The sequence below is a fragment of the Colobus angolensis genome, unplaced genomic scaffold (genome assembly GCF_000951035.1).
Source record: "Colobus angolensis palliatus isolate OR3802 unplaced genomic scaffold, Cang.pa_1.0 Scaffold601, whole genome shotgun sequence".
NCBI classification, from domain to species: domain Eukaryota; kingdom Metazoa; phylum Chordata; class Mammalia; order Primates; family Cercopithecidae; genus Colobus; species Colobus angolensis.
The window spans coordinates 535,689-562,651 of NW_012119611.1; the positions used below are offsets into that span (position 1 = coordinate 535,689).

General features: G+C 43.3%; 1 protein-coding gene across 5 annotated transcripts; it reads left to right on the forward strand.

The window, feature by feature from the left end:
* On the forward strand, positions 1-26,962 carry MPP1 (membrane protein, palmitoylated 1, 55kDa). Of its 5 annotated transcripts, XM_011963214.1 has the most exons (13): positions 40-270; positions 13,416-13,493; positions 13,554-13,559; positions 13,830-13,908; positions 14,609-14,694; positions 15,654-15,722; positions 18,513-18,709; positions 19,645-19,751; positions 20,707-20,787; positions 21,688-21,768; positions 23,393-23,595; positions 23,908-23,982; positions 26,285-26,962. In XM_011963214.1, the coding sequence occupies exons 1-13, from the start codon at positions 169-171 to the stop codon at positions 26,459-26,461; spliced, it is 1,341 nt and encodes a 446-aa protein (XP_011818604.1). In that variant the 5' UTR covers positions 40-168; the 3' UTR covers positions 26,462-26,962. The 5 variants fall into 5 exon arrangements, with proteins under 5 accessions (XP_011818601.1, XP_011818603.1, XP_011818602.1 ...); XM_011963211.1 differs by having other exon boundaries at positions 1-270; positions 13,416-13,559; XM_011963213.1 differs by having other exon boundaries at positions 1-270; positions 13,416-13,559; positions 18,573-18,709.
* The last annotated feature ends 1 nt before the right edge of the window (position 26,963 follows it).

Here is a 26,963-nt window from a genome sequence, read left to right on the forward strand (position 1 = left end):
CGGAGCGTGGGCGGAGCTCCGTCCACGCCCGCCCGGCGCACCGCCTGCGGGGCGGTGACTGGCCCAGCCGCACCGCGTCTCCCGCGGTGTCTGCAGCCCCGCAGGCCCCAGGCCCTCTCATTCCCAGCGCTGCCCTGTCTTGGGTTCCAGTGTTCCAGCTTCTGCGAGATGACGCTCAAGGCGAGCGAGGGCGAGAGTGGGGGCAGCATGCACACGGCGCTCTCCGACCTCTACCTGGAGCACTTGCTGCAGAAGCGTAGTCGGCCAGAGGTGAGCGGGCTCCGCGAGTCCCAAGGGTGCTGGGCCGGGGCTCGGCTATTCATCTCGGGACTTTCCCTGTCCGGGGCCCTGTCCCCGGGGGGACTGACCTTGCGGATCCTGGCCATAGGCCGGAGGCCGCGATAGCCAACGGGGTGGGGACAAGGCCAGCGCGCGGCCGGGTTCGTGCCGGGCTGCTGGTGCAGTGGATCCTTGCCCCCAGCAGTCCTTCTAGTTGGAAATCAGGAGAGACAGCGGCCTGGACAGTGAGCTTATTAAGGTCAAGGAAAACTTCGTCGTGGACGGAAGTCAGAGCAACAGAAAGTCTTTAAGGAACACATCAAGGAGTAGATCTGCCTGGTTGTTGTTGAAGTGCTTGTGTTTGGATCCGCACAAATGATTGTAAAAGCCAGCTTCTGGTTCTAAACAGCTCACTCACTGTTCCTCTTCATTTAGGCAGGTCCCCTTGTGCTGTGGTGCAAAGAGGGTGGCCAGTGTGTATTTGCGGGTGGAACAAGGAATCCAGATTCCAGGGATGGATGGCTGGTAAATAGCTATTAACCTGTGTCCTCAAAGATGCCCTAAGGGTAGGTTGTGCTTATCTGTTGCTGGCAAGTCTCTCCCAAACTCGCTGGTTTACAACACTGAGCATTTTCTTGTCTCTCATAGTTCGTTTTGGTTGGGCCCAGCAAAGTGGTCATCATTCAGGGTCTGTCAGGTAGGGACACGGCTCACTTACTCATCTGGAAGTTGATGCTGGCTCTCATTTGGAGCCATGAGCCGGAAAATCAACCAGCAGCCTCTCCCTGTGGCTTAGCCTTCCTCACAGCATGCTGGCCAGGTCCCAAGGGGAAAATGTCCAGAGAGAACCAGAGAGCCAGGCAGAAGCTTAGAAGTCACAGCATGAACATCCTTCCTAGACTGCAAGGCCTCAATTAATAAATGACTGAAGAGGTGGACATTTGAGATTTAGAGTAACCCTCCGATTTCACAGATGAGAAAACTGAAGATCCCTGCAATGTAAGGCAAACAGTAGAGCTGTAGACTCTTTGAGCTGAGTGGCATTGACTCAAGGAAACAAGTAATGGGCATCAGAACTGAGGCTAGATTTTGTGTCTGCGGAGTCAAAGGTCAGTGTACTTTCTGCTGCGCCGCATTGCCTTTCACTTTATATTCCACTCGGAGTGAGGCATTCACACCTGCCTGTCATTTCAAATCAGGATTGCAACAGCCTGGATTTAAATGAGTGCAGAAATAATACAGGCATGAAAGATGCTATTGTTATACAGATGACAAGACAAAATTACAAGTTCTGTTACTGACTTGGCTGAGCCTCAACTATTTTTTAAAAATCTCTTTATGTATTTTTGGAAGTCTTATTGAGGTACAGTTAGCATACAGTAGAATTCATGAAATTTAATTGTGCAGTTTGATGACAATCACAATCATGACAAAGAATAAACATTTTCAAGGTTCCAGAAAGTTCCCCTGTGGCCCTTGGCAGTCAGTCACTTTCCTCCACCTGGAACCTGGCAACCACTGATCTATCACTATAGATTTGCCTTTTCTGGAATTTTATATAAATAGAATCCTACAGTATGATGTATTTTGTGTCAGGGTTCTTATGTAAACCTATGTGTTCCCTTATGGGCATGCTTGAAAGATTGCCTTTTCGAAAAGAGGCCCTGTCACCACCAGTGTTATGTTGTGGGCACACCCCCTGGGTTAACAGCATGTTTTGTGGGGCTTTGAGTTTATACTATAATATTGGAGATAGTCTACTAGTTAGCTAATTTGTTTGGTTTTTATTAAAGGATTTGAAGAAGATCAAATAAGAAAACTTACTAAATCCCTGAATGAAATAGCATCAGCTGTGCCAAAGTGAGCATCTGAGGGAGAATCTTCACATGATGAAGTGTGGCTTGACTCCACAAACCTGCAGCTTCTTATTTCTTTAGGTTCACCTTCCCTTTGGGGCTCTTACCAGTCTTTGCTGCAGCACCAAGCTCTGCCTTTCACTTGCTACGTGGCTTTGGGCAAGCTGCTGAAGCTCTCTGTACCTTAGGTTTCTCTCCTTTATGAAACTGGCAAGTTTGGAAGGTTGTGGCAACATTTATGTGAGGTAATACTTGACAAGGACCTTGAGCCACACTGGGACATCCAGGGTAATGACCCAGTATCCCCTAGGAGCTGCCTGCCCAGTAGTAGCAGTCAGAAAGTTTTTCTATAGTGGCAAGAGTTGAAGCAGGAAAACCTGTGAGGAAGTTGTTGGCTTCAATAGAAATTATAAAATTATTTTGCTGAAAGTTTCATTAAAGGTGTCACTTTATGGAAAAAGGCTACCGATTCAAAACACAAAGTTTCACTTCCAATTATAATCCACATTTAATACTGAAAAAATATTGTCTAAAGATAATTTTGCAATAGGTTTGAATGTAGCCTGTCTCCCCTATTTAAGTATATCTCCTTCCTTAGATAAACTATTTTTTTTTCAATGTGGTCTAGGCAGGTTGATGGAGAAATTAGTTTTATTAGCTCTCTCTGGCCTTGTTCTTCACAGTAATGCCCATTAATGCACATAAAAGTAGTTGTAAAATTCCTGATACTGCTTTCCTCTTTGGGCCTGTTTGAAGCAACACTTTCCCCAGGACCTGAAGCAGTAGGTTGAGAATCCCTGAAAATTCACTTGGGCCTATCCCACATCAAAAAAATCACCTAACAGATAAGTCAGGCTCCAGGCAAATTTCCACTAAGAAAACCTGTTTCTTGGTTCTTAGGGCCATCACATGCAGCATTACTCCCTGCTGGTGGTCATTGAGTGTGACGCAGTTGTTTGTTGCCTACTCCAGGTCTGCTGCTGGAACTAGGACGCAAATAAGGAAGGACACAGACATAGAAACAAATACAGAGTAGTATGGTGGTGATGTGATAGAGGCAGGCGTGGAGGGCTGTGGAGCAAGGAGGGGCACCCAGCACAGTGGGGCTCTTGCATTTCCCAGTACCTAGGCTGTAACTGGCAAGTAGCACTCGGGCAGAGGGAACAGCCTGTGCACAGACACCAAGGTGCATGCCAGGTGTGGCACCTTCTGCGATGGGAGGAGGTCGAGTCTATGGTGTGCATGATCACTGACTCTGCTTCTGACTAGTTATAATTTCACCTGAGAAAGAACTTTTGCTCCAGACTTGGATCTTGCTGTTTCGTTTGCAAAGGAAATGTTTCTGTTCAAGGTTTTTCTTTTCACAGAACTGATACTAGAAAGTAAAGTGTAATTTTCAAATTATGCAATCCTCTGCCCAGTTTCCCCAGTATGTGGTGTGGTCTCAGCCAGTCTGCCTTTCCTATCCTTCAGTTCCAGGAACTTCATGACTTTTCTTCTGTTCTTTTTTTTTTTTCTTTTTTGAGATACAGTCTTGCTCTGTCGACCAGGCTGGAGTGTAGTGACGTGGTCTCGGCTCACTGTAACCTCTGTCTCCTACTTTCAAACAATTCTCCTGCCTCAGTCTCCCAGCTAGCTGGGATTACAGGCATCTGTCAGCACACCCAGATATTTGTATTTTTAGTAGAGATGGGTTTTCGCCATGTTGGCAGGGCTGGTCACAAACTTCTGATTTCAGGTGATCCGCCTGCCTCGGCCTCCCAAAGTGCTGGGATTACAGGTATAAGCCAGCGTCCCTGGCCTTTCATGACTTTTTTTTCAAAACCAGAAGGGCTTAGGATACCTTGTAGATAAGAATCTGCTTTTATTGTGGCTAAGTAGATTTGAGTTTCATCATGAACATTCTATTCTTTTCTAACTCATTTGTTCTCCCTACTCAAGACACTGAAGTATAATAGAATATCAGGAACAGATATTTCAGGTTAAGATCAATTCCCTTAAATTGGAGTTTGCCAACCTGGGCACTGTTAACATTTTGGGTCTGATAATTCTGTTGTAAAAAGTAATACCTCGCCACTAAGTTGTGACAATCAAAAATGTCCTGAGACAGTGTCAGGAGGGGAGACAAAATTAGTCGATGCAGAGGTTTTTCTCAGAAGCAGTGAATTGCCTCTAACCTTTCAGCATTGCTAAAAAAGAACTCTGAGTGTGGAGTGTAGAAAGGCAAAAATAAATAGCCATATTTCCAAGATTGGCTGGGGTAGGGGAAGTGATGCCAGAGGAGGGGAAGAGGAACTTTCGTAACATAGAGTTTTGCTTTTCTTTTTTTCTTTCATATGAAGAAATATACATGAACAAAACTCATCATAGGTTTTCCCTCAAAAGTTATCTTCCTTACAAGGCCTTTTCTGCTTTATTTTCCTCCTTAGCACCTGTCATCATCTCTGAATATTCTGCACAGTGCAGAGGCAGCCTTTATGTGAGCGACACAGCACCTGCATTCTCTCCTTGTACCTGCACAAACTCCAAAGTCCATGCTTATAGTTTAACTTTTGGAGTCTGAGGCTTACTCATCCTTTAAGCTCAGACAGGTTTCTGAACCATTTTATGTCTTCAAATATTGACCATAGAATGGGGATGGCATTTGATTTAACAAGTGTTGTTATTTGCACACAGCTCTGGCACTGGTTTAATGGCAGTGTGCGGACTCAGCTCCAGGTGTCTGCAGCCTTGTGTTTCTTCTGTGTGGAACGGTGCTACTTGAGTTTCCTGTTGTTTCCCCACCTCCGTCCCGGCCCCGTGAAAGCAAAAGCCTTTGCATGTGTACTGAGAGCATGGGGTAGATAAAGCTCGTTGGAAAGGGATCTCTAGAGGCTTGGCCTTTAGGTTGATGTGTGTGTTCCCAGATGGATTTAGTACCTGAGAAGCAAAGCACCTGGTTAATGTATGATTTTACAGTACCTGCAAGAGTATCCTGGCTCTTAGGCCTTCCTCTCTCCCTAGTTCCTCTCATTTGTGGTTCAACATTGCTAATCTTTTTCTAATACTTCAGAATACCCTTGGCTTTCTCAGTTTCTCTTGTTTTTTTCCCAAAGTGGAATAGGATACTGCTCATGCAAAGAGAGGGAATTTGCGGGCACCTGGGGCCAGGGCTTGCTGGGCAGCTGTCTGGCATCCTCTCGCCGTCTTGGACTTGGCTTTCTAAGTCTCCACGTGGGAGCAGTTGGCAAAGAGCCTAACAGTAGGCTGAGCAAATGTTTGTTCTTTCCTATGTTCACCGTCACTTAATCTAGTTGTTTGGATTAGAAAGCCAACTTCAGTTGCCCCTGCTCTATTTACCGCCCCCACCACCTGCCGCCTGCCCAGTTTGTTTTTCATCCCTTTTTAAATTCCAACTTCCTTTGAGCAACTGCCTCTGCCCTTTGAACCCTGCAGATGTTTCCTCCATTGCCACTCCAGCACTTTGTCTGATTAAAGGCCCGATGCTGCAGAACAAAGGCCAGACACGGAGTCGTGGGTGGGTGTTTATTCCCTGGCTCCTCCTGAATCCCAGCAGTCATCCTTAACAGAGCCACTTCCGCCCTGCCTTGTCACTGGTCAGGGGCAGGCCTGCCATAGCTCTGTGGTCTCCTATATCCAGTAGAGATGATGGTGGCTGCTTTGAGGGGATGATGTGGAGGTTGTGAAGTGACCTCTGAGAAATAGAATCTAGTACCTTTGACCTTTATTATTTGTTCAGCATTACTCATGTCACTTACAGTATATATCTGCATATCTTTTCTCCTATGATACGTCAGTAATGAGGAGACACGTCGGTAATGAGGAGACGTGGGGACTAGTTTAAGGAGTTCTGTAAGATGAAGTCTCAGAGAAGCTGACCCTCCCTTTCTGAGAGTCTCATGAAGACAGGGTGGCTCAGGGACAAGTTGATGGGGGAGAAAATTGTGCTTTGCTTTTGGAAAACTTATTGTTGCAAGTGTGTACTTTAGTTACCACGTTGAAAGTTTCCGTTTTTCTTAGTCATCATTTGCAACTTCTGGGTAAGCGTGATAATGACTCTTAGTCATCGCGAAGAGGAACATCTTGATGGATAAGCACATCTGAAAGACCAACCTTTGGGATAGCAACTCTTGAACTTTTCCAGCTGGAATGTGTTCTGCCTCTACTAAGCTTTGCTGAGTCTTTAATTTAATTTAAAGGCTGGCATGTAAAAAGCAATCACTGTAATAAAGCTGGATAAGAAGAATATAACATAGCTGGGGACGGTGGCTCACGCCTGTAATCCTGGCACTTTGGGAGGCTGAGGCGGGTGGATCACCTGCGGTTGGGAGTTTGAGACCAGCCTGACCAACATGGAGAAACCCCGTCTCTACTAAAAATACAAAACTAACTGGGCGTGGTGGTGCACGCCTGTAATCCCAGCTACTCGGGAGGCTGAGGCAGGAGAATTGATTGAACCCGGGACGCAGAGGTTACAGTGACCTGAGATCGTGCCATTGCCCTCCAGCCTGGGCAACAAGAGCAAGACTCTGCCTCAAAAAATAAAATAATAAATAAATAAAATAAAATTCCTCTAGCCGCCACCACAATGAAGATACAGAACTGTTCTATCACCACAAAGACCTCCCTCCTGCTGTCGCTTTATAGTCACACTTGTCCTCCTCCCTACTCCATCCCCGCAACCCCTTGCAGCCACTATTGTGTTCAATGTCTCTATGATTTTGTCATTTCAGGACTGTTATATAAGTGAAATCATATAGTATGTGATGTTTTGAGATAGATTAGCTTGCTTTCAGTCAGGATAATGCCTTTGAGATGGATCCCAAGTTGTTTTACTATCAATAGTGTTTTTTGTTTTAATTGCTGAGAAGTGTTCTGTGGTATGGATGTACCACAGTTTAACTGTTCACCTATATTTTGGTTCTCTATAGGTTTTGGCTGTTATAAATAAAGCTGTTATGCCCAATTTCCCCTCAGCTTCACCAGTTATGAGTATTGTCACTATTTTTTATTTCAGCTGTTCTGATAGATGTGTAGTGACATATCATTGCTTTTTTAATTTGCATTTCTCCCTGATGGCTAATGATGTTGAATATCTTTTTATATCCTCATTTGCCATCTTTATATATCCTCTTTGGTGAAATAATCTGTTCATGTTTTTTGCCCATTTTCTAATTAGATTGTTTTTACTGTTGAGTATTGAGTACTCTCTTTTTATATTCTATATACTGGTCTTTTATTGGATATGTGGTTTGTAAATGTTTCTCCCAGTCTGTAGCTTATTGTATTTTCATAATCTTCACATGGGCTTTCACAGAACAAGAGTTTTTCATTTTGATGTGGTCCAATTTACCAATTTTTCCTTTTATGGATCTTGCTTTTGGTGTCATGTATAGGAACTTTTTGCCTAGCTCTATATCCTGACAAGTTTCTTCTATTTTATCCAAAAATATTTTCTAGTTTTGCACTTTACGTGTAAGTCCATATCCATTTTAGAAGGTAAGGTTCAGGTCAGCATTTCCCTTTTTGGCAATGAGTTTCCAATTGCTGCAGCACCATTGAGTTGCTTTTGCATCTTTGTTAAAAATCAACTGGGCATATCTCTGTGGGTCTGTTTCTGGGTTCCCTATCCTGTTCCATTGATCTGCGTGTGTATACCATGTAGTCTTTATTGAGACTATACTACAGTAAGTTTCAAAACTGCAGACTGGGTCTTCCTACTGTCTTGTTTTTCAAAATTGTTTTAGCTTTTCATGGGCCTGTACCTTTCCATCATGTATATGATTTTTAAAGGGTCAAGTCTAGACGTGCTTTTAGTGTAACCTACATGGACCAAGTGAGTGAAAACTCTTGTGTATTAGAAAAATAACACCCCAAGTGTAGGGTGATCGGTAGCCAACACTGGCTTCTGGATGAGGCATCAGTAGGGAATGTGAGAGCTGGGGCCACCTGGAGAGTGGTGCCAGATCTTCCGGTACTTTAAAAAGAAGTTAGAGTCCCCTGATTTTTACTAAACAAAACAGAGACATGTGGTTGAAATAAAACAGTTTGCAACTTCTGCTTTGGTGGTTACCCTTGGAGCTTTTTCTTTTCTTTTTCTGAAAATAGGGTCTCACTCTGTTGCCCAGGCTAGAGTGCAGTGGTGCTATCATAGCTCACTGCAGCCTTGACCTCCTGGGCTCAAACGATCCTCCTGCTTCAGCCTCATGAGTAGCTAGGACTACAGGCACATGCCACCACACCTGGCTTGGAACTTTAAATTATGCATTCATTCCTTCATTTATTGTCCAACCAATGCAGATACTACTTCTTGAATCCCCACTTTGTAACAGAACAAGATTATAGGCCTCTTCCCTTCGTTTTTTTCTCCCCTTTTTACCTGCCAACTTCCTATCATGTACATGTGTACCTCAATATTGTCATGGTGGTGATATTTACAGTCTGTTATTTGTTTCATGATTTGTTTCTAAGTGAGTTCTAAAAAGTGAAAATCAGTAAGTGGTTTTTATATTGTTATAACTGGTTGCCGATCCAACATCCCACTTCTCACTTATAGATCCCTGATCTTGTTTGGGATGGCAAGATGGTCAACTAAACTAATCTTCCCAGCCTCTTTTTTAGCTGGGATGGCCGTGTTCCACAGTTCTGGCCAATGAGACAAGAACCACAAGCCTCACTTCTTTTGGTCTCTGAGTCCTGAATCTGTTGTTTTCTGCAGAGGCCACAGTTATCCCCTTGGCTGGTGCCTCCGGTATGCACATTCTAGGCTCTAGCTGTCTCAACTCTCCTTGGTTGTTCCTCCGTCTGCTTTCTGTCTTCTAGAAAGCTATTGAAATCCTGGCCAGGCACTGTGGCTCATGCCTGTAACCCCAGTAGATTTGGGAGGCCGAGGCAGGCAGATTACCTGAGGTCAGGAGTTGGAGACCAGCCTGGCCAACATGGTGAAACCCCGTCTCTACTAAAAATACAAAAATTAGCCAGGTATGGTAGCGCATGCCTGTAATCCCAGCTACTCTGGAGGCTGAGGCAGGAGAATCGCTTGAACCCGGAAGGTGGAGGTTGCAGTGAGCCAAGATCACGCCACTGCACTCCAGCCTGGGCAACAGAGTGAGACTCTTTCAAAAAAAAAAAAAAAAAAAAAGAAAGAAAGAAAGAAAGAAGAAAGAAAGAAAGAAAGAAAGGAAAGTAAAGAAGAGAGAGAAATCCTTCAACCCTGATGACTTTTGTCAGTTTCTATTTCCCTCCTCCCCTTAAACAGGGTCAAGGCTGAGGCAGGACAAGAACCATACAAGTACTTGAACCTGAGTCCCAATCACTTTGGAAACTTCTTTTACTAATTTCTTTTATTAAAGTAACACAAGCACATAATACATAATTTGAAAGGTATAACTTGATACACAGTGAAAACAATTTCCTTCTCACCCCATCTTATAGCCACCCAGTTCCTCTCCCTAGAAGCAACCACTGTTTCTTATGTCTCCTTCCAGACATAATTTATGTATTTTCATTTATTTTATTTTATTTATTTTATTTCTTGAGACAGGGTCTCACTCTGTCACCCAGGCTAGAGTGCAGTGGCATAATCACAGCTCACTGCAGCCTTGACCTCCTGGGCTCAAGCAGTCCTTCCGCCTCAGCTTTCCGAGTAGCTAGGATTACAGGTGCATGCCGCCGTGCCCAGCTAATTTTTTTATTTTTTGTAGAGACAAGGTTTTACTATGTTGCCTAGGCTTGTCTCAAACTCCTGGGCTCAAGTGATCCTCCCACCTCAGCCTCCCAAAGTGCTGGGATTACAGGTGTGAGCCACTGCGCCTGGCCAGTTTATGGATTTTTAAGCAAATATGAATATAATCATTCTTTCACTGTTTATGATGAAGCTAATATACCCTTCATCACATTATTATTATTTTTTGCTTAACAATAAATCTTCAAGATTACCCTCAGAACCTCTTTTTCATACCTGCATGGTGTATCCCAGGTATCATAAGTCAATTTTTTAAATATAAGCCTATCTTAGACAATTTTGTTATAACAGCAATGCCATATGACTTGGTGTCATGTGAGTTTTTTGAAGTTCTAGTTGCTAGACAAGGCAGTTTCTCTTTCTCAGTACTTCCCTCATTGAGGTCACCTGATAGTGAACATTACTTCAAACCTCACCATGTTGTGTTTTTTTGTTTGTTTGTTTGTTTTTGGTTTTTTTTCTGAGACAAGGTCTTCCTCTGTTGCCCAGGTTGGAGTGTAGTGGTATGATCATGGCTCACTGCTGCCTCCAACTCTTGAGCTCAAGCAATCCTCCTGCGTCAGCCTCCCGAGTAGCTGGGACCACAGGCTTGCACCACCACACTCAGCTAATTTTAAAATTTCTTATAGAGGCAGGAGTTTCACCATGTTGCCCAGGCTGGTCTCAAACTCCTGGGCTTAAGCGATCTCCCCACCTTGGCCTCCCAAAGTGCTGGGATTACAGGTGTTAACCACTGCACCTGGCCCAAACCTCACCATCTTATCAAAGTTTCTACTTAGAAATCAGAGTCCCTTAGAAATGATGTAAGCCTCTACTCCAGACTTCCTTGTCTCTCGTCTTCTAGTCCTTTTCTAGGCTTTGGGCAGGCCAGTGGACACTGCTCAGGAATACATGTATTCCCTTGTAGGGACCCTTCTCCTTCCCCACACAGTGAGTGGCACACTCCTCACAGTTCTGCCTATTGGGAAGATCTTCCCTCCCTACTGTTTTGAGGGTCACCTCTGGGTATGACTGGAATGCAGCTATCCCCTATTTTCAGCAGGCCCTTCCATAAGCCCACTTGAGGCATATACCTCCTCCTCCTCCTCCTCCTCCTCCAGGTGGCTATATTATTTTTGATTTAATATTTTATCTGGGGTGGGAAGGGAGCGTTTTCAGAGGTTTCCATAGTTTTTCCCGATTGTGATTGCTCTTACCTCAGGCCCTGGGCTTCTTAGACATTAACAGATCAGTAAGATGAGGAAAGACCAGCAAAGCAAACTGAGAAGGAGCATTTTAAGGAGAAGAGAGCAATCACCTGTGAGTGATCCACAGGTGATCCACCATGTTGTGATGTAGCAGTAGCCATTCATTCCCATTGATGTGGGATATCCACTGGATATGCCACAGTTTATCCATTCTACTGTTGATGGACTTTTGGGGTATTTTCAGGTTTGGGCTTTTAAGAATAGTGTTGTTCTGGAAAGGGCACACCACTACTTTCCTGGAATTCCTGCCAAAAATGCAAAATCCCAATCTAATCTTTAAAAATATCAGATGATGCCGGGCGCGGTGGCTCAAGCCTGTAATCCCAGCACTTTGGGAGGCCGAGATGGGCGGATCACGCGGTCAGGAGATCGAGACCATCCTGGCTAACACGGTGAAACCCTGTCTCTACTAAAAAATACAAAAACTAGCCGGGCGTGGTGGCCAGCGCCTGTAGTCCCCGCTACTCGGGAGGCTGAGGCAGGAGAATGGCGTGAACCCAGGAGGCGGAGCTTGCAGTGAGCTGAGATCCGGCCACTGTACTCCAGCCTGGGTGACAGCAAGACTCCGTCTCAAAAAAAAAAAAAAAAAAAAAATCAGATGATAAACCCAAACTGAGAGACATCTACAAAATAACAGGTGTGTACTCTTCAAGTGTCAAGGTCATGAAAGAAGAAGGAATTTTCCAAATTAAGGAAGAGTAAGGAAATGTGAAAAATGCATGATTGGATTCTGGGACCAAAAAGTCCTAGATTGGATTCTGTACTGGGGAAGGAATATATAGCTATAAAGGACATTCTTGAAAGGGTTGGCAAAATTTAAATATGAACTGAGGACCAGATGACAATATTGTGTCAATCTTAAATTTTCAGTTTTGAAAATGCTCGTTCCTAACATATAGAGACACTTATGGGTAAAGGAAAATAAAGTCTTCAGATTAAGCTCAAATGGTTCAAAAATTAAATTTTATAATATTTTTGAAGGGTACTGGCTGCTCTTGGAATGGCGCCAAAAAGATGAAAGAATTTTATAGTAACACCCATATAGCCATACCTCCTAGATTCTACAATTAACATGTTTGCTTTATCACATTTCTATCCAAAAACTGCCCATCTGTCCACTTTTTTTTTCCTGGTATTTCAAAATAATTTTCAGATATCAGAGCACTTTACCCCTGAAAGCTTCAGCATGCATCTCATTGGCTTGAGTTCAGGATTTGTTTATGGTTCTTTTCATCCTGTTATTAAGTTGTAAGAGTTCTTTATGTGTTCTAGATACAAATCCTTTGTCAAATGTAAATATTGCAAATTTTTATTCTCAGGCTGTGTCATAGCTGTCTAGTGTCTTATGTAAGATATTTTATGTTTTGATGAGAAGGTTTGAGTTTGATGAAGCCAATTGTTTGCTTGTATGATGATTGCTCCCTGTGTCTTGTCTACTAAACCTATGCTCATCTCAGTAGAGTTTTTTGATGAATAGACTTCTTACTTTTAAAGTGTTTGTCTTTTTAGTTTTCATTTTATACTTGGGACCTTTTATGACATTTATTGTACAGACCATTTTTCCCCGCTGCACTGCAGCGTCACCCGACTATAAATGTGCGGCTCTGTTTTTGCACTTTCTGTTCCGTTACATTGGTCTTTTGTCTTTCTTCTTACCACAGTGCCTTAAATTACTTTAGATTTATAATGAAGAGTTGCTGCCTGGTAGAGTAACTCATTTAGCTTTGTTGTCTTTGAGATTAGGGGAAGGAGTCACAGTGGCAACGTATTATTGTCATCACCGTGGTTCAGGGCCCAGTCCTAAGCACCTAATTCTACAGGTAGAAGTTCTTTGTAGCCTAAGAGGTGATTCATGAGACACCGATGTTAACCTGAATTACCTTTACTGCTGTGTGACTGCAGGATTCAGAATCTTTCTAATTTTGTTATATATTATGTAATCCCCCAAGCAGGATCCAGGGGAGCACCATGTAAATCAAGGCACATTAATATTTCTGCAGCAACCTAGATAAACATGTCTGTTTTATTTATTTTTAGAGACAGCGTCTCGCTCTGTTGCCCTGGGACTATAGCTGGGACTACAGGTGCACACTACCACACTTGGCTAACATGTCTATTAAGTTGGAGAAATAAAGCTTACAAACAGCTTCATGTCAATTCAAATAAGAATGAGGCCAAACTTATGAAATAAGTTTTCAGAGCCTCTTGAATGTTAGAGTTGCAGATTGTGGACTGACTGTGGGCCTTGCTCCTGATTTCATACATTGCTTTGTTGTTTTGACTTGACAGGCTGTATCGCATCCATTGAATACCGTGACCGAGGACATGTACACCAATGGGTCTCCTGCCCCAGGTAGCCCTACCCAAGTCAAGGGACAGGAGGTGCGGAAAGTGCGACTCATACAGATTGAGAAGGTCACAGAAGAGCCCATGGTAATCCCTTGTCCTATTGTTGCCCACCAGTTACTCTCTACCCCATGAGTCACTGGGTCAGAAGAGTTAGGGGATTGGCCAACCCCAAGATTGTCTTTTCATCCTCATCTCAAATTCCTCCTCAAAGCAGGCTTCATGCCTGTTCTAGCTGAGGACTATCCTGGGTATAAATGGAAAATGCTTTTCCTGAGAAATTGCCATAAGTTATTTCTAAAGTCATCTCAGAAAGACCTTAAAATAAAGCTTATCGTGCCATTGTCTTTATTTCAGGGAATCACTCTGAAGCTGAATGAAAAACAGTCCTGTACGGTGGCCAGAATTCTTCATGGTGGCATGATCCATAGACAAGGTACTCTGTGGGAGCTCTGGGTGGGGTTTTATTCAGGGATTAATAATTTACTCCCTGTTCAGTGGTGTGGGGCATGAAGCTTACAATCCTCCAAACTGGTAGCATTTTTGTGAGTGTGCCAAGAGACTTTTTGTGGCTTAATAACTGGCTCTGTAGAATCACTACATGATAAGATCTCTATGTGAATTGCCCAGTGCGACCATCTCTCTATCTGAGCCTTCTTTCACACCTATTTATACCAATATTTTTCTAGTAAGTTAATATTTGAGCAATTGCCACATGCCACCCATTGCATTAGACTCGGAAAGGACAGCAGTACCATTTGGTAGCATTTTGGGGTTTGAGCTAAACAACAAAGAAACATGGAGCTTGCTGGTGAAAGAGGAGTACTGAGTTCTTTGCCTTGCTTTGTTATTCTTTTTAGTGTATACATCTGTGTCGTAGTCTGGAGTCAGTAGCCACTCTAGTTCCAGGAATTTGAGGACAAGGTGTTTTACTGTGCTGTTGGACTACTGAGGCCAAGGAGGATGAGACCATCTTAAACTGTCAAGTCAAATGTTTTCAATCCTGAGTATTTGACACAATCTGTTTCATAACATGCTGTAAATCCTGGTTTCTCTTCTGTGGTATCTTGAGTTACATCGACAGCTCCTGTTTGAACTTTGGTTCTTTTGTGGATTGATTTTTCATTTCATGGCAGGCTCTCTTCACGTGGGGGATGAGATCCTGGAAATCAATGGCACAAATGTGACTAATCATTCAGTGGATCAGCTGCAGAAGGCGATGGTGGGTATTTTCTATGCTAGATGAAGACCTTCTATTGTCTCCATAAGTGCTGATCCACATTGGTATCAGTGACCTCATCTTTCTGTCAAAGTATTTGTACCTTCTTGAGGGGGCTCTTTTTACTGCTAGTCTTTATTTTGTGTAAGAAATGATAATTTTCTGCCTTTATTTCGTAAAATTCTAAAGCACGGCAAATAACCCGGAGCATCAATCTGGTATTCCATGAAGTAAAGCAAGTTATAATGTGTATAGTAGAATCCCATTTTTGTTAAAAACAAACAATACATATGTATGTATATGTATAATATATATAAATATTTGTAATGCTTTTATTGGTATGGGGAAAGGCTTGGATATATACGTGCCGTAGTTCATTTTTAGGAACTTCTTCAGGACTTTTTGGGGAGGAAAAGTTTTTATTTATTTATTTATTTATTTATTTGTTTATTTTGAGATGGAGTTTCGCTCTGTCACCCAGGCTGGAGTGCAATGGCGCGATCTCGGCTCACTGCAACCTCCGCTTCCTGGGTTCAAGCGATTCTCCTGCCTCATCCTCCCGAGTAGCTGGGATTACAGGTACCCACCATCATGCCTGGCTAATTTTTGTATTTTTAGTAGAGACAGGGTTTCACCATGTTGGCCAGGCTAGTCTCGAACTCCTGACCTCAGACGATGCACCCACCTCAGCCTCCCAAAGAACTGGGATTACAACAGGCGTAAGCCACCGTGCCCAGCTAGGAAAAGTCTTTAGTTAGCTTTTCTTTGTTACTCTTTCATGTCTTCATATTGTTATGCTGCTTTATGGGGCACATGACACTTTTGTATTAAAGGAGGAATTGTCCTACAAAATCTCAAAATGTAAAGATGGTTGTTGGGGAAAAAAACCTGGGACTTTGAATGAATGATCACATCATTCAACTGAGTTTTCTGTACAATTTTATGTCCATTTTTTTAAATAGAAAGAAACCAAAGGAATGATCTCATTAAAAGTAATTCCCAACCAGCAAAGCCGTCTTCCTGCACTACAGGTGGGTGGCACCATTTTCTCTGTTGTCATGATGGCAGGAGTTGGGCCATTTGTCTTGTATTCTTTGAAATTTGATTATAAGGGATGCGAGTTTAACTTTAAGTTCTAAGTATCTCACAAGTGTGTAGCTGCTTGGCTCAGGGTCCCATTATTCCCTGCCTGGTATAAAATACAGGAGCTCATTCCCCTTTCCTCAAGGGAGAACATAGTGATGACAGTAGTAGAGAATGAATGAGCCTTTGCTGCTAGTGGTCAGGTAGGAAGGGAGAGGGTAATCTTATTCTACAGATGGTAAGGAATCAATACAACTCCAAGAGGAAAATGGGTACAGGGAATGAAGAGATCATTCACAGGACGAAAACTACAAATGAGCGTTGAACATATGAAAAAAATATTTTATCTTACCTGTCATCAAAGAAATGCAAATTGAAATATGCATGGGACACCAGTTTTCACCAAGCAAATTGGCAAATAACTTTTAAAATAGCAATAATAAAGCCCTGTGATTGATAGTGGCAAAGTAAAGAAAGAAAGAAGGTAGATAGAACCTGTTGAGCACTCATTGACAATTTATTGAGGATCTACCATGTACAAAGTACTGTGCTAGAACATGGAGGTGACATAAAGAGAAATGGTTCCCAGTTTGCACACAGCTCATCAGCCAGTAGAGGAATAGACTGGACAGGGCCATGGCAAGTCAATGTGGAAGAAGGAGATATTTAAAAGAATACATCTGAAGTTTCTATTGCAGGTTACTTGTAGTATGATGGTATCATTTTCTTAAGTAAACTTTTAAATTGAAGTTTTGGCATATATGGGTATATATTCAACAAAGGGCACACATCACAAGTATAAAACTGGATGAATTTTCACAAACTGAATACACCCATGCAACCAGCACCCAGCTCAAGAAACAGAATATGCCAGCAGCCTAAGACCGCCGCCCCCAGCCCCGCCATGCCTGTTTCCTCAAGGCCCACCATAACCCTGACTTAGAACAGCAGGGATGAGTTTTGCTCCTTTTTGAAATGTATTAACATTGAATTATACAGTATGAATTCTTTGGTGTCTCATTTTATTCACTCAGTATTATGTTTATGGGAATCGCCTATATTGCTTCATTCTCATTCATTCATTGTATGAACATGCTACAGTTTATTCTGTCAGCTTTTTTGGTTTTACGTAGTGCTGCCATTAACCAAACAGGATCTAATTCAGCAATACGAGAAGATTTACTGCCTGAAGGGCAATGAATTCACCACGTTAACAGAAAAATGGAGAAAAATCATATGATTTTTGTGCATGTGTTTTGTGCATACATCTATGCCTTTTTTTTGAGAGTAGAATTGCCAGGTTGTAGGATATGTGTGTCTTCATCTTTAGATGATATTGCCAAATAGTATTCCAAAGTAGCTGAACCGTGTTACATCCCCAGCTGCACAGTATGACGGTTCTGGTTATTCTATATTCTCACCAATACTTACCATTGTCTGATTTGTTTGGTTTTTTTTTTCGCCCTTTGGCCATCCTGATGGTGGTATCACATTGTGATTCTAAAAATTCTCTAATGACTAGTGAGGGTAAACTCCTTTTTATATGTTTTTTTTCCACTTGGGTATCCTCTTTTGTAAGATACCAATTCAAGGCTTTTCACTGATTTGTAGGAGTTCCTCATATATTCTGGATAAGAGTCCTTTGTCATATGCATCCCAAGTATGTTCTCTTCTTCTGTGGCTTATTTTCTTCATGGTTCCTGTTAATGAGTAGAAACTCTTAATTTTAATGAAATTCAATCTACCACTTTTTTCTGATTAGCACTTTTTACATCTTGTTTTAAAAGTTTTTACTTACTACAAGGTTAAGAAGATATTCTCCTATGTTTTCTTCTAAATGCTTACTTGTTTGATTTTCGCATTTGGATCCACAACCCATCTGGGATTGATTGTTTTACATATTGTAAGGTAAAAGGTCAAGATTCCAGTTTTTCCATATGGATACCGATTGAACCAGTATCATTTACTGTACACCAGCACTTTTGTCATGAGTAATATTTACAGGCCTATTTATTCTTTTCCATTGTACTGTTTGTTTATCCCTATGCCAAACCTGCATGTCAATTTGGATAAAAGAGGCATCTGCACCATATCTCAGTGGAAATGATGATAGCAGGCATTTTTGTTTATTTTTCCATCTTAAAGGGAAAGCTGGCCAGGTGTGGTGGCTCACGCCTGTAATCCTAGCACTTTGGGAGGCCAAGGCGGATGGATTGCTTGAGCCCAGAAGTTCGAGACCAACCTGGGTAACATAGCAAGACCCATGTCCTTGAAAAAAAGGGGGTAGCGCTTTTAATCTTTCCCTGAGAAGTATGGCGCTGGATGTCGGGTTTTCCCACAATAAAGAACCTCCCTTCTATTCCAAGTTTACTAAGAATTTTAATCTTGAATGGGTTTTGAATGTTATCATAGGCTTTTTCTGCATCTATTGAGGGGATCATATGATCTTCTTCCATTTTTATGTTAATGTGGTGAATTTATTGGCCTTCAGGTAGTAAACCTTCTTATATTGCTGAACTAGATCCTGTTTGGGTGTGATTTATTATACTTTTTATACATAGCTAAATTTGACTTGCTAATATTTTGTTTGGCGTTTTTACATCTCTGTTGCAGAGAGAAATTGTAAGATTCTTGTCAGATTTGTGTATCTTGACCCAATTTGTTTACAGCAGGACATGCTCTGATGCTGGTGTTTCTTTTGGAGCTGCCGCCTGCAGTTCCTTTTGCCTTCTTTTTAGATGTTCATGAGAGCGCAGTTTGACTATGATCCCAAAAAGGACAATCTGATCCCTTGCAAGGAGGCGGGACTGAAGTTTGCTACTGGGGACATTATCCAGATTATCAACAAGGATGACAGCAATTGGTGGCAGGGACGGGTGGAAGGCTCCTCCAAGGAGTCAGCAGGATTGATCCCTTCCCCTGAACTGCAGGAATGGTGAGCGGAAGGGCCATGTGCCTGCCACAGATAACTTAGCTTCAGAAAATCTGTCATTTTGTTTGTAGTTTCTGTTTCTCGACCGAGGAGACCTCCTAGATTTCCTGGCATAATGGGTGGGGGAGGGTTAAGCATGAGTTGATAAGCTGGGCCGAGAGGCAACTACAGGCAAGGGAGCCCAAATAGCTCTTCATTCCTATGTGGGCCTCCTGCTTCCTTAAACGTCTCCTATCTCCCAAGCTAGTGCACTTCTACCAGCCATACTGTTTCTGGGATTTCCTCGGAGTCCTGCAGAAAACAGTCACATTTAAGTATGTGTCCTTTAGGCACATTTCTGGTACATAGAAGAAATAATTCCTGTCCCCGAGTCAGATTGCTCACAGAAAAATTCACAAAACAGTTCCAACTGATAACATATCCAACACTGAGCCTCCCTCTGCCTGTGCAAAATTACCCCAGTGTAAAGATTACAACCCTTGTGGGGTTGACATTGAATAGAAATATTAGAATCTATTACATGTAGTAATACAAGTTACTGTTTTGTGAAGCAGTTGTTTTAGATATATATATGTGGGGTGTGTGTATGTGTTTTGTGTATAGATGTATGTGTAATACTGGCTTGCAATGTACAGTGTATTTCTTAGAGTGAGGTAGGGTCATAAAGGTCTAGACCAAAGAAAGCACGTTGTTTGTGCGTTGTGTCCAGAATGTGCTGACAGGTACTGGATGACACAGACTCAAGGAGCCAGGTCCCTGACTGAGGGCAGGGCACAGTGCAAGATGCACCAAACAGCGTATGGGGCGCTTTGCACACGTTATGTCCCACTGTAACGGACACTCAGAGAGTGAAGGGGACTAGGAAATGAGTGACGGGGGGTATGAGGGGAGGGGAGGAAAGCTGACTAGCTGACTCCTTCATTGTCTTTTCCTACCAGGCGAGTGGCAAGTATGGCTCAGTCAGCTCCTAGCGAAGCCCCGAGCTGCAGTCCCTTTGGGAAGAAGAAGAAGTACAAAGACAAATACCTGGCCAAGCACAGCTCGAGTAAGCTTTCTGAGCCTTCTTGCCCCAGGCTCCTGGCAGCATTCGTGTGTTTCCCAGTCTCTGTAACCAGCAGAAAAGGGGAGGTGGTGCAGTGTGCAGCATAAGGCGCATTCTACATAAAGCATATCATTTCTTCTGGTTTCTTTTTATTGAATCCATCTTCACAAGCTTGCTGCAGTCAGACCAGTGGATGTAAAGGAGGACTAGTGGTCTGCCCACACCTACTCATCACCCTACCCCTCACACAGAGGTAGATGTGGCCAGAACATCTGTGGTGGGAGAGGAGAAGTGGGGCAAGAACACAGGCCAGAGGGAGAGGCCAGGACCAGGTCATAGGAGCTTCGTGCACCCTCCCTAGCGTTTTCAATTTTGTACTACAGACTGTAGAGCTAGTGAAGGGTTTTGAGCAGAGAGTTCACACGGTCAGCTTTCCATCTGCATTTCTCTTTCTGAGATGTCACATGTACACCACCAGCCAGGGAATGATCGTGGCAGTCTTGGGTTGTGAGCAGGTGAGGGGGTGGAGAGTCAGGATGACACCAGGTCTCCATCTTGAGCAGCTGGGTCAATAGCAGCACTATCTTCTAAGATAAGGGACATTCAGGCAGAACAGAGATAGCATTGGCATTCTTCAGCTCTAAGTGCCAAGGGAACATCTGATACTGAAACTATAGAGAAGAGATGAGGACAGGAGACAAGAAAAGTTGGCTCAGAGAGATAGAGCAAGGAGGAAGAGAGGGTCCAAAAGTTAGATCAACTCCTTTGCTCAAAATTCCCTCACCACACTAAAAATACAGTCCAAAGTCCTTCCTTCACACCAACCTCCCTGGCCTCATCTCTAGTCACTTCCTCCCTGCTTGTTGAGACATCGTGAGGTTCTTTCCCACTTCAGAGTGTGGAACACTGTTCTTCCCAGCTCTGGAAATGAACACTGCTTGGTTTTCTTTGTCTCTAGTTTTTGATCAGTTGGATGTTGTTTCCTACGAGGAAGTCGTTCGGCTCCCTGCATTCAAGAGGAAGACCCTGGTGCTGATCGGTATCTTCTCATTGCCCCATTTGCACATTTCTGTCTTTATTTTCCTGCCTGTATCATGTGCCCACCCCAAAAAAAGGCAGTGAGGAAGAAAATAAGTGAGGTCTCTTGGGTTCTCCACATAGAGCAGGTGTAAGGAATTTTCTGAATCCTCACATGCACCCCATCTGGGTCCACCTCACAAGTGAAACTAAACCTTTTAAGTTTCTCTACTATTTAGCAACGAATTCTTTTTGGTTAGGTTTCATGCTGGCAGGTCCGAAACAAGGTTTTGCTCTTTGTTCATCTGTCCGCTGGCAGTGATATGCTTTTTAAAGCAAATATGTTGGAGTGCTTCGCTAGCATTTTGTTAGTATTCTGAGCTGTCAGTCATCCATATAAGCCTTGGAAGCTCCCTTCCCCCAAGCAGTGACTCTGACCTGAAACAGAGTAAGTCCTTGCTTCAAACCCAGGTATGTAGGCTTTGCCTCTGGCAGGCTGCTCACCTTCCTGTCTTTAGAGTTGAAACTTTAGTTGGTTAGAGGATCTACATTAAGGTTTTGGTAAAATTTCTAGTAAAAACACTGGCTTAAATTCAGTTCCATTAATTTTGAAGAAATTTTAGAAAATAACCAGAAAGCCTCATGTGTTCGCTGGCTCCTCTGCAGAAGTGACAGTTACATTCTGAGTCCCAACCCTTAGTCCTCAGAAAGAGCCTTCTCCCCGAAATGGAAAAAAGGACCCGAAGCCCCTTGGTGGCCCCAAATCTTCTGACAGCTTAAAGGCCCTGACCCCAGCCCACATGGAACCCGAACTCATGTTCACCTGTTGGCAGCTTTGAGTGCCGAGAGAGGAAAATCTGTATCTTATCCCCGATCCCTGCTCCTCTCCCCGCTTTCCAAAAGATGTTCTCTCTCTACACAGGAGCCAGTGGGGTGGGTCGCAGCCACATTAAGAATGCCCTGCTCAGCCAGAATCCGGAGAAGTTTGTGTACCCTGCCCCATGTAAGTAGCTCATAGGCACTGTGGAGGGGAGGTGACAGGCTGAAGGACAGGGCATCAGTCGCACTTTTTACCACTCCATCTGAAATACCATAGTGTTATTTTATTTTTTTAATGATTTTATTTATTATTTATTTTAAATGTTTGATTATTAAAACTAAACAAAATATGGAAAGATAAAAATTTGTGCCCACAATTCCTCCACCTAACAGATTAACTGTTTTCTTATTGTTATTCGTGCTGTTTGTCTACATAACAGAAGCTGTAGTAAACATTTTATACTCCCTTAAAAATTACTAAATATTAAAGTTTATACATATAACTTTGTCATTTTACTTTTTAAACATTTTCTCATGTTCCCGTGCAATTTGCCTAATTCTCTTTGAGGATGGTTTTATACTCCCTTTGATTTTCAAATCAGTGCCTAGGAAAGGCCCAAACTATCTCAACAGCAGTCCTAGATATGGAGAAGAGTAGCGCCAGTGATCAGGTGAATTTGATAACTCTTCCCTTCCCAGAAGTGATGCTGCATGGTATAGTTGTGTATGTTCCCAGAAAGAAATACAGTCATTCCTCGCTTAATATTGTCAATAGGCTCTTCGAAGACTGTGACTTTAAGTGAAATGACATATAACAAGAAACAGTTTTTTTACTCATCAACAATACAATGAAATGAAGTTGAACTAAACCATGTTATTCAAGGACCAACTGCATGTGATTTCACTTAAAGTCACATTTTCTAAGAACCTGCTGATAATAATATTAAATGAGGAATTACTGTACTGCTAAGCAAAATAGAAAACCAGATTCTAAACCTCATATTAGTTTTTTTTAATTCTTTCTTCATTTTGCTTTTTTACACATGGATCATTGAGAGTTGTCTCCTTGCCGGAGGGACGTAGACTTATTCCAGGTTCGCATTAGGAGCAGAAAGCAAATGGCCCCAGGAGTGAGTGGGGAAGCAGAAATAACCAGTACAGGCTCCTCCTTCAAGAGAATCACACGTGGTTGTAGATTGAGGAGAAGGGGCCAGGTGAGAGACAAGTGTGATCTGGAAGGCAAAGTAGACAGTCAATGGAAGATGGAAAGAGGGGAGGTTGGGAGGATTGTGTTTCAAACTACAATATCTGGAGCATATTTTACTGATTAGACAATTTATATGAGTAATAGAAAATAGTCCAACTTTTAACAACATGAGCTGAGAGTAAACCAAAGTACTCTTCTTTCCAAGTCATGAAAAGGAAACCTTAAATATATTTCCAAGAAATCCTGAGCATAGTCTATAGATCTGTTTTAAAAATATTTTCTGCTGTTTTCATTTCTGAGTTTCAATATTCCTAGATTTGGAAGTTTGAGAGATGTAACTTCATCTAGGGAAAATGATAATAGGAATTTCCAATGTTAGGCTTTGCCCCTTAAAAATTGAATGTGTCCTGGGCAGATGGAGGGATTTCCTGGTGTACATCACTTTCGAGCATCAGCTCGTCAGGAGGCCATGGGAGGAACCCCTGTATTAAAGTCAATGCACCAAAGGCAGCTAGGGTTTCAATACAGACAACCATGGTCCAAGCCCTCATGAAAGGGTGAGGACCTGGAGTTTGTCAGGGATTTGGGCTCTTGTACACAGATACAACACGGCCGCCAAGGAAGAGTGAGGAAGATGGGAAGGAGTACCACTTTATCTCAACAGAGGAGATGACAAGGAACATCTCTGCCAATGAGTTCTTGGAGTTTGGCAGCTACCAAGGCAACATGTTTGGCACCAAATTTGAAACAGTGCACCAGATTCATAAGCAAGACAAGATTGCCATCCTTGACATTGAGCCCCAGGTGGGTAGGCACGGAAGGGCAGGGACGGATGGGCTCAGCCACACAAGGGATGGCAAAGAGAGTGCTGAAAAAGATAGTGCTCCTTGGGAATCTTCTGGGGGCTCAGGATTGCTTCAGCACTTTTAATGGGGTCAGCCTGGAACAAGAACAGTAGTACTGGGAAAGATGGAAAGTTGTATTGGGGTAAAGCTCAAAGCTGCTTATTTAGAAGGAATCCATTATGACAGCTATGTAGGTTTTTTGTTTTGTGTTGTTTTTTGTTTTCACTTTCCTTTTCTTCCTTCCTCCCCTCCTTTTTTTTTTTTTTTCTAGACCCTGAAAATTGTTCGGACAGCAGAACTTTCACCTTTCATTGTATTCATCGCACCTACTGACCAGGGCACTCAGGTGAGGAGAGGTTGTGCGGGTTGGGTAGGAATTCACTTTCTCCGGGCCTGCCCAGACTAGGACCTCAGTCCAGGTCATTGGCCAGAGTGCTGGCTGGAGGTCACAGCTGCAGCTGGGCTTCTTCCTCCAGGGCCAAGAAGCCAAAGGGCATGCACATTCATTCGAGCTCTTAAACCACTAGCTAGGCTGGTGCCCATGACAGGTAATGGGGACGAAACAAACCAGGCCCAGTCATTGTCCTGGAGGCACGCAGTTCCAGGGGTAGAGATGGACAGTTGAGCAGATCCTGATACTGGTGGGATGCAGGCTCTGGCAGGGGAAGCTGTGATGGACAGAGGTGGCACTGAACCCGCCCTGGGGAGCAGTATGGCTGTGAGGAAAGACAGAGGGGCCGAGAATATATTGAAAAGCCTACCCTGCTCCTCTGCCCAGCCCTACCCATGCACTTTGCTACACTGTGCTTTTTCATTGAACAATGGACACCTTTCCCTATCAGGGTGTGAGGAACTATTTTTCTCAATAGCTGCATGGTCTTCTACTGCATGCATGTGTAATTACTTAACCATTCACCTGTTGATGGCCATTTGGGTTGCTTTCAAACACTGATTATAAAGAATACTGCAATCATGGCCGGGCGCGGTGGCTCAAGCCTGTAATCCCAGCACTTTGGGAGGCCGAGACGGGCGGATGACGAGGTCAGGAGATCGAGACCATCCTGGCTAACACGGTGAAACCCCGTCTCTACTAAAAATACAAAAACTAGCCGGGCGAGGTGGCGGGCGCCTGTAGTCCCAGCTACTCGGGAGGTTGAGGCAGGAGAGAATGGCGTAAACCCAGGAGGCGGAGCTTGCAGTGAGCTGAGATCTGGCCACTGCACTCCAGTCCGGGAGACAGAGCGAGACTCCGCCTCAAAAAAAAAAAAAAAAAAAAAAAAAAAAAAGAATACTGCAATCAGTAGCCCTGTGCATATAGCATATGTGTGCAAATATATCTGTAGGAAAAACTCCAAGTAGGATCACTGGGTCCAAGAGCACACACACTTAGAATTTGGACAGGGACTGCCAAATTACACTCCTTTAGGATTTATAGTCCCTCCAACCACCTGTGAGAGTGCTTGTTTCTCTTTGCCTGTAGCATGTTGTCTTTTCTTTTTTTGCCAGGCTACTGGCGGGGAAAATGGTATCTCATTCTTTTTTACTAAAAGAGATGATTGGGTACTTTTTCATATGAAGAGCAATTTGTATTGCCTTTTCTGAGAATTATCTGGTCATGTCCTTAGCTCATTTTTCTGCTGAGTGTTATTGGCCTTTGATGTATAGGAAGTCTGTATTAGGGTAATTAGCCCTTTGTAATATCAGCTGCAATTTTTTTTCCCAATTTGGCATGTCTTTTTACTATGGAGACATTTTTACTTTTATGTAGTTACATGATTTGTCTTTCATGGCTGCTTGGTTTTAGGTCAAAGAAAGAGTCGTGAGATATATACACACACATTTTTAAATTTTGTTTTTTGTAGAAATGGGGTCTCACTGTGTTGTCCAGGCTGGTCTTGAACTCCTGTGCTCAAGCAATCATCTTGCCTCGGCCTTCCAAAGTGCTGGGATTACAGGTGTGCTCTGGGATTAGAAATCACCTTTATCTGACTGGGTGCAGTGGCTCGCGCCTGTAATCCCAGCACTTTGAGAGGCCGAGGTGGGCGGATCACCTGAGGTCCGAAGTTCGAGACCAGCCTGGCCAACATGGCAAAACCCTGCCTCTACTAAAAATACAAAAATTAGCCAGATGTGGTGGCGCATGCCTGTAATCCCAGCTACTCGGGAGGCTGAGGCACGAGAATTGCTTGAACCCGGGAGGCAGAGGTTGCAGTGAGCCAAGATTGTGCCACTGTACTCCAGCCTGGGCCACAGCGCAAGACTCTGTCTCAAAACAAAACAAAACAAAATCACGTTTATCTTTGTTTTAGTATTGCAGCTCTGGTGGTTGTTGAAATGGCTCTTCCATGTTCAAAGGGCATTAATGGGAGATGCTGGTGAAGTCCATGCTGTCTCTGCATAGCTATTGGTTCTCCAGAGGGCTCTGATTAGTCAGGGTTAGCTTGAGATCCTCTGAGAATTGCCATGGTCTTTTGAGATTGCCTCTTCATGCCCTATATTAACATTCTTTCACAATGTCTTCCAAGTTTGACTCTTCAAGTATGATGCACAGCTGAGCAACGCTAACAATTGCTCTTTAAAATCTGTCACTGGCCTCTGTGGGCTGGGGGTGGTGCAGCTTGCTTCATCTGTGGCTTTCTTCTTTGCAGACAGAAGCCCTGCAGCAGCTGCAGAAGGACTCTGAGGCCATCCGCAGCCAGTACGCTCACTACTTTGACCTCTCACTGGTCAATAATAGTGTTGATGAAACCCTTAAGAAATTACAAGAAGCCTTCGACCAAGCATGCAGTTCTCCACAGTGGGTGCCTGTCTCCTGGGTTTACTAAGCTTATAGAATGGGGGAACCCACTGTATGCCCCTCTCCAGCATTTGGAACTCCACCCCCCCCTTGCTTTAAGACAAACAGGGCTGCTCCAACTAGTTTTGTGTCAGCTTCCAGCTCTCTGCAGCTATCCTAATTAATCCAGTAGGGTTCAGTCTTCTTGCTCAGGCTCCTGAAGGGTTGGGATTTGATTTTCCTGATAGATGGGGCCCCAGTAATCTGGATTCCAAAAGGATTTCTAGAAATTGGGGGTAAGCAGTACTACCAAAACGTAACTGCTAATCAAGGATGATGCTCAGCAAAAGCAACGACCCCATCCCTCTAAAGCCTGCCCTCCTTTGCCTTCAACTGTATATGCTGGGTATCTCGTTTGTCTTTTTATTTTGGAGAAACCGTTTTTAACTGCAACTTTCTATAATGCCAAAATGACACATCTGTGCAAAAGAATGATGTCTGCTCTAGGGAAACCTTCAAAAGCAATAAAAATGCTGTGTTAAAATGCCAAT

Bases quoted from the DNA above. Each gene is read 5' to 3' on its own strand.
- MPP1 (XM_011963211.1), top strand. From the start codon at position 169: ATGACGCTCAAGGCGAGCGAGGGCGAGAGTGGGGGCAGCATGCACACG. The intron at 21,769-23,392 runs GTAAGTAGCTCA...TCTTGTACACAG, and splicing joins GTTTGTGTACCCTGCCCCAT to ATACAACACGGCCGCCAAGG. The intron at 23,596-23,907 runs GTGGGTAGGCAC...TTTTTTTTCTAG, and splicing joins TCCTTGACATTGAGCCCCAG to ACCCTGAAAATTGTTCGGAC.